Source organism: Schistocerca nitens, chromosome 5 (genome assembly GCF_023898315.1).
Source record: "Schistocerca nitens isolate TAMUIC-IGC-003100 chromosome 5, iqSchNite1.1, whole genome shotgun sequence".
Lineage (NCBI taxonomy): Eukaryota > Metazoa > Arthropoda > Insecta > Orthoptera > Acrididae > Schistocerca > Schistocerca nitens.
Window position 1 is genome coordinate 641,185,074 of NC_064618.1, and position 14,123 is coordinate 641,199,196.

Below are 14,123 nucleotides of genomic sequence, written 5' to 3' on the forward strand. Positions count from 1 at the left end.
GATGTTTTCCCAGGAAAACAACTCGTCCCTGCAACTGTGAAATGAATTTAGTGTGGTTGCAACTAAGTACATCAAAGAGGAATACCCACTGTAGCTCACTCAATATTTTTTTGAAACAAACTCATCAGAAACATAACTTGATAAAGTCCTTCTCAGCAGCTGTTTATGCAATGATCTACCAGAATTATCTTCTCACTTTTGACATGCAGAGCCAACACTCGCCATAGCCTTATAAAGTTATTGACAAGGTGCACTGTATGTTGGAAAAATTCCTGTAAGGAATCCACTTGCCAAGTGGTAGTATACTTCAGCAAAACACAAGGAGAATTTTATAGGGCATAAAGTGCTCCAGTTACTGGACAAAATTTTATAGTTTGATATCAAGTGAGTAAATTATTCCTAAATATGAAATTTAGTATGACGAAACAACTATTTCCGAGGCCAAGCACAGGCTAGCACAGTGACGGTGTCCTTGTGCCATCACATTTCTCGACTGGCCTAAGAGGGGCATAAGTTTTACGGTATTTTGATAATTTTTATTTATGGACCGTCTGACAGCATAAGTAAAAATTATCAATAAACCGTAATATTACACGCAACTGAGGAAGACAGGACTACAGAAGTTGAAGATGGCATAAGTTTTGTTTGGCGGAGTGAACAGAACATCCACTTAACTTGATAGTGACTGCTTTTGTCCCAAGCAGAATATGGTGCATCCAACCAACTAAATCACTCATAATGTTCCCATTTGTGTCTCTGCTCTGGCTTGATAATTTTTTTATTAAGGTTCACAGATCTTTTTCTGTGTAGAGCTCAGTGGAAGTTGTCAACCTATTCTGCAAAACAAAGGCACAGGACTTTGTTAAAGATGCAGCTTTGTTGGCTGTGGGCTCTAAAGAACTCGGAGACTTCATTTTGGCTGGGGCAATAACAGTAATAACTTTACATTTCTCCAAAATCACATATCCTTACAAATTCATATAACATACAGCATATCAAAGTATCAATACTGAGGGCTTAAAACAAGGGTTAGGTCATCTAAACAGGTTTTATTATATTTATTGAAATCATTAATTTCAGAATAACTTGATGAAATTGAAATAACAATGAAAACAACCAATTTTTGACAGTATAATGTAATAGGATGGATAAAAAATCTACTCAACAAGCAGTGGCAGAACACACACATAAAAGAAGGTTATAATTAGGCAAGCTTTTGGAGCTAGTGGATCCTTCTTCAGGCAGAAGGGTTGAAGGGGAAGGAAGAGGTGTGAAGGTATATCTCCCCTGACGCAAGGTTCTGGGTGACTTTTCCAAAATCTGTCCCTCTTCATAAGACTCTCCAGTCCTTCTCCTTCACTCCTCTTCCTTCCCCTTCAATCCTTCTGCCTGAAGAAGGAGCCACTGGCTCCAAAACTTGCCTTATTATAACCTTCTTTTATGTGTGTGTTCTGCCACCACTTGGCGAGTAGATTTTTTATTTATCCCATTACATTGATCAAATTGAAAGATATTTGTAATTGAGCACTGGGAAGGCTTGCTGTATATGACATAAACATAATTGTGAAATACAACTCTTTAATGCTATTCTATAGCAGCCATAAACACATCAAAAAAACACCAATATCTCCATAAGTATCTGTTTAATTTTGATGAAACTTCGCACAATTTGTTGCTTGGTGCAGTCTATGCACTGACCATATTATATTTACTGCACAAGCTTTCTTTAGCAGGTATGAAATGAGTACGCAACTGGTTGTCATGTCACTGTTGTGCTCTTGATGAGGACAGTTGACATAGTGGTCACCTATGTGTTTTAAAGCTGGTGGCAACTGGGAGAAAGCCTTATTTGCTTTCCCACAGTTGCTTACAGATGGACACTTTAGGAGCATATGCATTCATTATGTAGTCACATTACATATGCTCAGAACCAACTGTAAAAATCTCTGTACATCTGTCTTTTTAGATGGTTGCAGGATTTGGTGTTCGGTACAGAATTACAAATCAAACACCTTTCAACTGTCTAATTTCCAAACTGTTATTTTATTGGGCTATCAGTTATGGTTATTTGTTACGTCATCTTCTGGCCCCCTGACCAATATGTAAGAAGATTTCAACCCCTGTTTCCGGTCAAATTAGGGGCCAGCATTCGAAGACTGGTGTCTGTGGATTTCTGCTTTATAGACCCATCACTTCAAACATCATATGTCAGCAGGAAATTAGATGGCTGAAAGGCGTTTGATTTGTAATTCTAAACTACAAAAATATCCTGTGTTAATACTAGCTTGAATCTGAGGAAATTCTGATATGGTATTAATGATATGATATATTAATAAATTAAAGAATGCAGTAAGGTAAATGCTGACACAATCATTCCTTTTCTTATGCACTCATAGTTTTACTTTCTTGAAGAAGGACCTGATGATGGCAATAGTGATACAAGCGTAGATGGAGATTTCTTGAACAGATGCCCCACTGTATCCATAAAGGAAGCACTAATGATTTCTACTGATCTGAACTGTCTCAAGCAGAAGTAAGTGATCTGTGAAACTTACATATATAGTATTTATCTACCTGCTTTAAATATAAATTTCATTATTTTTGTGCAGTCATTGATTTGCAGATGAAAAACTCACAAGGAGAACACGACAAGTGCCGTTTGTGAAATGATAAGTCAAAATTTTTGAGGTATTTTTAGGTACTTTATGTGGGTTTTACCATGCAATATCCTCTGAGGAAATGGTGGCACAGTGGTTAGCATTGTGGCTTCTTAATTTTGCGTCCCATGTTTGTAACCCGATTATTACTTTTGTTTTTGTTTTTCATTTACATATCCATTCTGTAGAGGTTTATTACACAGATGTTTTCCAGTGTACATTGATATAATGTTGTCGTTATTTGTCTACTAATTGTACGTCACATTTAAAAAAAAATGAAGAAGAATGAGAAAATTATTTGAAATTGTTTTCAGTGAAATTTGTGTAGTGTATCTTGATTCAGAATTGAAATTGTTTTCAGTGAAATTTGTGTAGTGTATCTTGATTCAGAATTGAGATTCATGTGAAGAAAAGTCAAAGTGGCAAATCTGCCTTCTTGTGATGCTTATGGTGTTCGGAATATCTGTTTTGAATGTGTCTATGATCAATATCATCCAAGGGAATGCACCAAATCCTCCTTAAGAATAAACACATCAATTAAATTTTAATAATCAATGTGAGATTTGATATGAGAACAAAATACCAGGGTATGGGAAATTCAAAAAAATTGTAAACCCTCAGAGTTCTATACACACTTACATTATGTAATAAATGTGTGGCACTTATTGTGAAATCCAGTTGTAATTTTATAATTAATATAATGCCGTTATATATAAGAAACAATCTTGTAGTAATGTTCTACAGACATAGGTAGATAAAGGAAAACAATAAAATTAACGTAAATAAAAAATAATCGAATTTCACACTTGGGGTGCATAATTAAGAAGCCTCCACCCTAAGCACTGAGCCACCACTTTGTCTGAGGATGTCACACCATAAAAGGCACATAAAGTACCTCAAAAATCTTGTCAGCCATTTTTTTCAAAAATTATCTAGTATCTACGGATAATCTGACACATGTGTTCGCCTATTTTGACTCCTCTTCCACTGAGTCTACAACCAACAGATATGTACTCCATACTTGGATTTATAGACCTTCCCGTTTCTTCAATGTGTAAACATTGGTTTCTGTCTTACATCTTACTGCACTGGCTTCCTCGCGCTGCATGATTACAGAGAGAGACACACCACAAATGAGAAGCCTGCACTGGCTGCAGTCTCACACAGATAATGACACATGTAATGTGTTTAAAGTTACGTGCTACGTATTTGGTCACGGCATATATGCTCGGTCACAAGAACTAGTGCGGGCAGCCTATTCAGTTAGGGTGTGCTCGTCCCATCTCGTATTTTGTGCTCGCTTACTCGGTCATGCAGAACTCTAGAGCAAACCTCTGTGAAGTACATTATCAATGATACTTCACATTGTACTGCACACTAGGGTTTATACCATCTCTTATCATAGAGAGTAAAGATGGAATGACTGCTTAAATTCCTCTGTATGTGCTGTAATTATTTGTCTTTGGAGTAAAAAAAAAAAAAAAAAAAAAAAAAAAAAAAAAAAAAATGGTTCAAATGGCTCTGAGCACTATGGGACTTAACAGCTATGGTCATCAGTCCCCTAGAACTTAGAACTACTTAAACCTAACTAACCTAAGGACATCACACAACAACCAGCCATCACGAGGCAGAGAAAATCCCTGACCCCGCCGGGAATCGAACCCGGGAACCCGGGCGTGGGAAGCGAGAACGCTACCGCACGACCACGGGATGCGGGCTTTGGAGTCACTATTTGAGAGATCTGAAGGGAGCTATACAGTATTTCCATATTCCCTGTTTAATTGTGGTTCTTGAAATGTTATACGTAGGCTTTTGTCAGTCTTCAGACATTTTGGCAGGCCATGTTTAACAGAATGTCTGTGGTGTTTACTGTGAGTCAAACAAACGTATGAGCATTCATACTGCTCTTCTTAATGTAGCTAGTACTATATTGATATGGATCTGACTCATGTTAGCTAAATTCTAGGATGGACCACACAACCATTTCATGAGCAAACACTGTAGTAAACTCATTGAACTTTCCCACTATCCTCAGTGAAAAAGTCTAGTCACTTACTTTACCTATGTTTCAGCCTGTGTGATCATTCTAGTCAATATCCCCACAAATTGTTTCACCTAAATTTTTGTAGATTTGCTCAAACATTTATGCAGCTTTTCTTTTTAGATACTATTTCATTATTGATAATTGCATGATCTGCAAAAAGTCTGCAGTTGCTATTTTGTCTGCCAGGTATACAAAATGAACTCAAAACAATCCCAATACACTTCCCCGTGACACGTGTAAAGTTACTTCTACTTTTGTCAATTACTCTACTTACAAGACGAGATTCTGCATCTTCCATATCACAAGCTCCTCCATACAGCCACAAATTTTGTTTGATACATAGTTTGATTGTACATTCGTTAATAAGTTTGAGTGTGGTATTGGATCAAATGCTTTTAGTGAGCCAAAAAATACTGAACTGTCTAACTGGCTTTCAAGATGTCATGTGTGGTAAGCACTAATTGGTTTGTGTGTGAATCCTCACTGGTTTGCATGGAAGAGGGCATTCTGTTAGAGATGGTTTAGCTCAGATACATCATAAGGATAAACAACTGATGGACTCAATAAAATTGGATTACGGCTTTATGGATCACTTCTGCTACACTTCTTGTAGACGGGTGTGCCATATACTGCATTCCAACTACAGGGTACAGTTTTTTGTTTGTGGGTTCTTTAGTACATTGTCATGAAAATAGGGTTTGACTCGACTTCAAATTCTGATTTTAATGTTACAGGAATGGTAAGTTCAACATATCTATTTTTGCTTTGCTACCCTCAGTTTTGGTTCCTGTGCCATCCACGAGTGTCTGACACTAATCATAGTACCACTGATAGCCTTCACATGTGATGAGAATTTCTTTGTATGAAGTGGTTGTGACCAAGTTTTTCATAAAAATTGTATTAAAAAAATCATCCTTTGAAAACATTCACTTTAAATTACCAATTTTTCCCAATACTGTTTAAAGTTACTTGGCCAGTTTCTGAGCTACAGTTGTAAGGTCCAGTTGTAGATAATACAAGTGTAAGACTTGGGAAATGCAGTCAGTCTACAGAGGACATTACTTAAGAGTCATTCCACATCAAATCAACACTGGTGCAAACATGACCATCTTCGATTTTCATCAGATTTGTTGTGTTCATCACACTTGATACATGAACAAAAAATGTCAAACTATAGAATTATAACACAAATACCACAAATGTAATGACCACCCAAAGTTCTGAAAATGTGCATAATTTTGATTCACGCTGAACACAAAAATGTCTGTTACTTCTTTTATAATCGAGGTAGAACTGTGAAACAGGTAATTTTCAATAGGTTTGTGAACAATCTTTCAGATGATATAAAACATAGCCATATTCAAACAGTGTATGCAGTTAATGTCAGTGACATTATCCTTCGGCCTTGGATATCTCAAAACATGGCACCTTAAAAACCGATGGAAAAAAAATAACAAATTTGCTTATTCATGTTACATTGTACAACACAGTAAAAAATCCTGCTGGGATGACATTCAGATTAGACGATAAAATTAATATGTTCAGCTGTGAGATGCAATAAAGGAATATAAACTGAAAAACATGGTAACAGTTTATTGGGGAGTTGTAGCAATTCCCAGCAAGGTAGCAATGTAAATAGTCCAATAGCAGACATCTGTAATATGTCAGTTAACAGACTATGACATCTGAACTTCAGTGATGCAAAACATAATATAACCATCCCAACCACCTACATGTATGAGTTGCCCAGCAAACAGGTTCAAATTTGCACAAGCAAACATGATGACAAGTGTGTCATAAAAGACTTACCATGCCTCAATACTAGATAGCAAGGTATAACACTGTGCACATTTTGGAAACACTGTGCACATTTTGGGAACATTGTGCACATTTCGGTGGAAGGACATATGTTCAGCCTGTTGCTGTTCTCACATCAACCTTGCCAAGAATGTAAACTTCTCATCATATTCACTATTGTATAATGAAAGGGATACACTGTAATGTTTTTGGAACACCATTTGAACAACTGTTTGGGTGTCATTATCTTGGCATTGTAAATACACTGCAGAGTGGCACCGGCAGAGTGTATCTTGATAGTGCCTGCAATACCTCACATATCCTTTGCCGTGTGATGTGACAGAGAAATGCCATTCTGCATGGACACTGAAATCACTCTAATGAAAAGATATCTGCAAAGGAATACATGTGCTTCAGTGTTTTATGGTAATGAGATATCATCAAATTAACCAAATGACGGAAAAGATGTACACTCATTGTCTTGTTTAAGGCATGCTGATGGACAACAAGTGAAATGTGATCTATTGCTGAGGTTTCTGGATGTCTATAATTAAAAACCACAAATGGATGAATGGTGGACTATGCTTTGTTCGGATGAAACGTCTGGACCTCATACTGCAGAACAAATGCATAATTCTCTGAAAATCACATATTACAATATGTTCATTGTCACAAAGTATCTCATTCACTGTTCTAGAAATTCAGACTGTTGTTCAGCTATGAAGGAGTGTGGCAGGAGCTTTTTTAATTCGTTAGGAAGATTTTTCAAGAGGTCTTCCACAAAACACAGATATGACTCGAGAGTTAATCTATCTGTAGATGTCCACAGTGGGTAACATCATCAATCCCATTTCCTTAAAACAACTCTCCTAGGTATGTCATGATTAAAATGTTGACCTGGACAGTTCTCACATTTGACATCTAATATTTTGGCTGTTCAGGATTACAAATGATCTGAGCAAGGTGGTGATTGTAGTTTGGTGAATACTACACACACACACACACACACACACACACACACACACACTATGGATACTAGCTGCACCAGCCAGAACACAGCTATTTTGTAGTAACCAGCAGAATTGGAATAATTCTGTTTTCAGTCCTAGACACACATCTTTGAATACTTGAATGCAGGTTTACCAACACCAGTGGTTATTGTTTATGAACCTAGGAACCATTTTGCCTGTCAGAAACAAAATCTTGTCTTCCCAGGCAAACAGCGACTTAGATCTTCTCTGTCATAGACTTCTATTGCATAGTTTACAATGCTCTTCCTTAAGACACCTTTAGTCTCAGATCGGAAAATCCAACAGCCTTTTCTAATTGTGTTGCTTTTTTCACTAAATAGTTTTAAGCTCCAAATTCATTTTCAATCCTTTGAATGTGCCAACTTTTCAGAAGAAATGTCAACATTTGGATCTTCTCACTGCTTCTGGTGCTAGCACTGAATTTCTCCCTTGACGTATTATAATTTCAGATCACAATTTGTTTCAACTTCTGCATTTTCTCCCACATTGGGCACGTATTTACTTAGGAATACTTCTGCCACTTTCTCAAACTTTTTCAGGGCATATGTTTTCCCTCAGTCTCTTCTTTTTCACCAGAGACTCATCAAGAGGTAATAGACTGTCAATTAACACAACTAATGCAATATTTCAGGGTACAGTTGTGTGAGTCACCTGTGGAGGTTTGTGATTTCTGTGTGTTTGAGTGCAGTTGGGTCAACCACATACTCGTGTTTCCATGTTAATTTTCGTACATATACCGCATTTTGTGGTCAGTCGTTATGCCGTTGATCATATCAACCATCCACATTTTCACTTTAGGTAAACTTTTTTGTATCGGTTGTGTCCATCTTCACGGGAGGGATTACAGAAGTACAAGAGCCTCTCAAACTCCTTCTTTATGGTAGATTTGTGTAGTTGCAACACCCAATATCTTTTGTTACAATGTCATCTATGCATGTAGCACCCACACCGCCATCAAAGCTTTGATAAGAAACACTTCGTAATGACAATATTTTGCTTTGTCACTTACCATCATATAATAGAAATTAACATTTTTTTGGCCATGCTGTATTCGTGTTGTACACCAAAATGCTTGCTGTTGACCTGTTTACATTGCTGTCGTACTGTGCATTGCTATAACCCCACCTTTTTGACAGTTAATATGTTTCTCAGTACTTTACACCATTGTGTTTTAGTCTGCATACAATTTGTATTGCTTTATTGGATATCACAGCTGTACACATTAATTTATATCACCTAATCTAAATGCAGTCCCAGATTGACTTTATTGTACAGTGTAACATTAAGAAGCAAATTTATTTTTTACCTTCAATTTTGAAGGTGACATGTTTTGAGAGAGTCAAGGTCAAAGGTTAATGTCACGTTAGTTGTGAACATTGTTCGAATATACTGTGTTTCATATCATTTGAAAACCTGTTCACAGAGCTTTCCAATATTACCTTTTGTCTCTATTCGAACAGCAGTTGCAGACATTTTTGTCTGCAGTGCGTGTCAGAATTTTCACATATTTTCAGAACTTCGGGTGACCATTACTTTTGTCTTACTTCTGCTATAAATCTGTAATTTGACATTTTTCATTCTCTCTTCATGTGCAATGAAATCTGATGAAAATCAGGGTGGTTGGTTGGAAATTGTATTTTTGTGTGTTGATTTGAATGGCCCTTACAGAACACTCATGTGATCCATCCTGGAATATTGCTGAAGTGTGTGAGACTCATGCCAGGCAGGACTAATGGGGGAATTGAATGTGTACAAAGAAGGACAGCATGAATGGTTATGGATTTGTTTGACCCATGCGGGTGTATCAAGGAGATGATGAAAGAATTGAACTGCCAAGTGCTGAAGATAGGTGCAAACTATCCTGAGAAAGTACACTTATAAAGTTTTAAATAGCCAGAAACTATCCTGAGAAAGCCTACTTACAAAGTTTGAAATACTAATGTTGAATCATGAATCTAGTGACACACAAGAACCTGCTACATATTGCTCCCATAGGGCTCATGAGGCCAAATAAGACTGATTACGGCACACACAGAGATGTTTAAACATCAGTTGTTCCCGTGATGTATACTTGAATGGAATGGAAGGAGACCTAATAACTGGTACATTGGAAAGTACTGTCTGCCATATACTTCACAGTGGTTTGCAGGGTATAAATGTAGATGTAGACATAGGTGTAAATGTAATTGTAGATTTTGAAACAATTGTGTCTCACAATTGTTTATCTAGTGGGCACAGGTTTGTGTGTGTGTGTGTGTGTGTGTGTGTGTGTGTGTGTGTGTGTGTGTGTGTGTTTGTAGTCCAATTTATCAAAGGGTTTCTTCCGAAAGCTACTCTTTTGTGTATGCCTGCCTACGACTCGAGGTTCTTGCTATTAGGTTAGTGGTATCCTGTGCTTCTGAATTATTTACATCTGTCAGAACTTTCTGTTTCAGAAATGATTTTCTTGTCATTGTCAGTCTGCATTTTATATCTTCTCTATTGAGGACAGTCAGTGATTTTGCTGCCCAAATAAAACTACTTTTACTGTTTCATTTCCTAATGTAACTCTCCAGCATTGCCTGTTTTAACTCTGCTATATTTCAACTGTTTTACTTCTTTAAATGTTCATCTTATGACAGACAGCTTTCCAAGACACTATCTATTTCTTTCATCTAATATTCAGAATCCTGTGCCATCTCTGATAGAACTGAAATGTCATCTGAAGCCCTCAGTGATTTTATTACTTCTACATGAACTTTAATTCCAATCCCCAATTTCCTTTTGGTTTCCTACATAGCTTTCTCAGTGTACCGGTTGAGTAAAACCAGGGATAGGCTGTAACTCTGTGTCACTTCCGTATTAATTACTGCTTCCTTTTCATGTCTTTGACTCATATAACTGCACTGTGGTTTATGTACAGATTGTATATAACCTGTTTTTCCTTAATTTCTTCACTGCTATCTTCAAAGTTTCAAAGTGAGTATTCCTGTTAATATTTTGAAAAGCTCTCTCCTGAATCTCGATGTGCAGTAACTTCAGGTTTACCTTTTTTTAGTGCATCCTCTACAATCAGTCATAGGGTCAGTGTTGCTTTTCAACTTGCTAGATTCCTCTGAAACCCAATCTGATCTCCTTTGAGCTCAGCTTCTACCAATTCTTCTGCAAATAATTTTGTCAGTATCTTGCAACAAACACTATTATTTGGCAATATTTACAACAATCAGAACCTGCCTTCTTTGCAATTGGTATATTACATTTTTCTTGAAGTTTGAGTGTATTTTATCTGTCTCATCCATCTTGGAAGAACAGTTGAAAGGAATGGGTTGTGTCTTGTAAAGAGATTGTAAGATCAATATAAAACAGGGATAATGGAATGTAAGTGCATAAAACTGCAATCAGTCACTTTTTTGAATGGTTATTTATTTCATGAACCGGTTTTTGAACATTTTCATCTTCATCTTCAGATGGTTTTCTGGAAGTTACATCACTATTTCTATCACAAAATGCTGGGTGCTGGCTCTGTGACAAATTTTTACCGCGATGGGAGACCATAAATGCTGTTTGGATTGTCAGATATTGAAAAAATTGTGTAGGGGGATCCAGAACAAGAGACATGAGATGTTGACAAGAGGCATTGTGCTTGTGTGTGACAATGCAGGATCCCATACAATCAATGGTACATGAAATCTGTTGAATCTGTTTGGATGGGAGACCTTCAGCTATCCACCCTACAGCCCCAACCTCGCCCCCAAGTGACTTCATCTCTTCAGTCTTGTTTCATGAACTGTTTTCTGGCAGGAAAATGCTCCCACAACAATGATGAGGTGCAGACTGAAGTGACTGTATGGCTCCGAACATTGGTGGCATTGGCACACAGTTGGTGGTGCACCATGGTGATAAATGCCTCAACAGTGGTGGTCATTACATTGGGAAGTAGCCAGTGAATCTAAGTAAAAGTAATGTTTTTGTTTTCTTTCTTGGTCATCAGAACTTAATTTTTGGATGCACCTTGTACATTCAGAAGCTCTTCCATTGAGCAAGAGGAGTTGTCAAGCAGATAAAATTTCAGTTAGTTGTTTGAAATTAGTTTTAATATCTATTAAATTCTTTACATCACTGGGTAGATGGTCAAAATTTTTGTAGCTGATTATCCTCACTGCTTTCTGTACCACACTAAGGCTGAGTGATGAATAGCATAAACCATTCCGACTTTTAGTGCTACATTTATGAATGTTACTATTGTTTCAAACTGTGATTAACTTTTTTAGGAAGCAAAGGTATTGTGAAATTGTCATCAGTATCCTTAACTTTGTGAAAAGTGGTCTACAAGAGGTTGCTGGGCGAACGCTATGTATTATTATTAATTTGCCACTGCACTACAAATACTTTTTCCTCAGTGACAAGTTTCCCCAGAAATCTTTCCACAAGATATTAGACAAAATAAAAAAACATCAACTTTTGAAGTGTTTTTATCTCCAAAATCTGAAATTATCTTTAAATCAACAGTTACAGAGCTTAGACATGGAAATCATCTGTGAAATATTACTTCCAATGCAAGTTCTTTCATTATAAAACCATAAGAATTAGAATATTGTTTTAATTATTGATTTACCCATTTGCTTTATTTCTAATGCTGTTGTGAGGTCCTGTGCAGTACTGAATTGTGTGTATTGTTTTTATCTAAATTCAAAGACACTCCAGTTATATTTTTCTTTCTGATACCACACTCCACTAATTCTCACTTTAGCTTCCACCTTCTCAGTTCTGTTTTCAAGTTCTCTAACATGTCTACCCGAATAATGGGTGTAATGTTCCATACTTCAACTTTTGGTGTACCAGATTTGTTTCCTCCTGATGACAACATCCTCCTGAGTAGTCCCCATCCAAACGATGGAGTATTTTTCCTCCAGAACATTAAAGCCAAGATCATTATCTAATCACACAGTAGAGCTGGGTGTCCTCAGGACATACAATGGCTGTAGATTCCTGTTTCATATAGCTGTTTGCAGTGTCAACATAGCAAGGTCACGAAGCTAATGCTACAGTGACAGATCAGCATGAAATCCAAACAGCTATTCCTTGTAAGGGGGCCATATTGACTTGAGTACCAAGTGTTATTTGGGAAGATAGATGTTCACTGGGTATTGCCATTTTGACTGTGCATATCTTTCAAGCTGAGCTTATGTGCATTTTAAAGTAGGTGGTAATAGTCAGAGTATTGGAGCAGTATGGAAGCATGACATGATGGGAGGTTGGAAGAGTGTTGAGTGAAATGAGGGCAGTTTAATATTGTGATTACTAAAAGTGTGATAAATGTTGAAGGAAGGTAAGGAAAGGAAATTTCATAAGAGTAAACACATTTATGAAAGATCTGAGGACAAAGTAATGTAATGGAGAAGCTGTTAAACAAACATATAGGTAGTTAGTGGTCAACTGTTTTAGATTAACAATTGTATATGCATGATGGAAAATTTTTCTTTCCTGATATGATTTAAGATTTGGTTAATTTAATCAGAAGTAGTTCAAAGTGAAAATAACCAGAATGAAACTAATTCTGTTAAGACAAGAGGAGTGAGTGAATTGGGGTATTGTTAGGTTGGAATTGTGTAATTGTAAGTACCTCTTACTGATTATTAACTATAATTAAGTGCAATATACTATCTATTAACTTTCAATATGAAACTGTTGCCAGCTATATCAAAAGATTGGAACAAGGACTTAATGGGCACATGGTAACAGCTCTTGACCTTCCCTTGTCCACCGGTATGTTACTTCATCCCCAGCAAGTAATTTTCAGTAACCTAGATTAAATTTGCGACCACTAAATGAACATTTTAAATATAACAAGAGGGCCAGAAATGCTACAACCTGTAGCAAAAGGGTGCTACGAAGAGAATTTTTTCCCTTACCCTCTAGCTCATTAATTTGTGGAAAAGCAAATGGTGGTTACAGTATTGAACGCTTCTGTGAGGTCACAATGGATACCAAGCATACCCATTGTATAATTTAGTTTGCTGATTACTTTTGTGACCATTTTGCTTGTAGCTTAAAACCATACAGCCACCTTTCCTGAAACTACACTGAGTATGTAGTACAACTCAGTGTGGTAGATTATAATTTCATATTGGACCACATGCATCTCTTTCCAGTTGGTAATTATGAGACCAGTAGCTTCTCATATCATCTTGTTTAGCATTTTTATCAGTCTGGCATAATTCTGCATATTTTTGTCAATCAGTGAACAATCTTCATGAAAACGATCATTAATTATGAGAGAGAGTGCATGTGCCATAGATGGAGAGTGCATGTGTCCTACTGTGAGGGCCTATTTTTATATACTTTCCACTTCAGGTTAAGTGAACTTATTTTCAGTCATCATTACAATTTCATGTTGCTGTATTGTCCATTAATGGTACATCTTCCATAACTTTGGGAAGAGGAGTGTGGGGTAGGGGAAGGAAAAATGGAGGAGGATAAGGGCACTCAACTGAAGTGAGGATGAGGAGACAAGTGGGTTCCTATCATCCTGGGTTCTCCTCCTTGAGGAATTATAGTTCCAAAAGCAAGGAAGTCTATACAGGAGAAAATGCATATAAAAGATATGGAAATCTG

At 36.9% G+C, this 14,123-nt stretch overlaps 1 protein-coding gene across 7 annotated transcripts in view; it reads left to right on the top strand.

Moving 5' to 3' along the window:
* The window catches only part of LOC126260799 (endoribonuclease Dicer-like), a 450,082-nt gene that overhangs the window by 342,707 nt on the left and 93,252 nt on the right, over positions 1–14,123 (top strand). For all 7 annotated transcript variants that reach the window (XM_049958149.1, XM_049958148.1, XM_049958147.1 and 4 more), the window contains exon 16: positions 2,397–2,533. In XM_049958149.1, the coding sequence (XP_049814106.1) occupies positions 2,397–2,533 (137 nt within the window). The remainder of the gene's footprint in view (positions 1–2,396; positions 2,534–14,123) is intronic.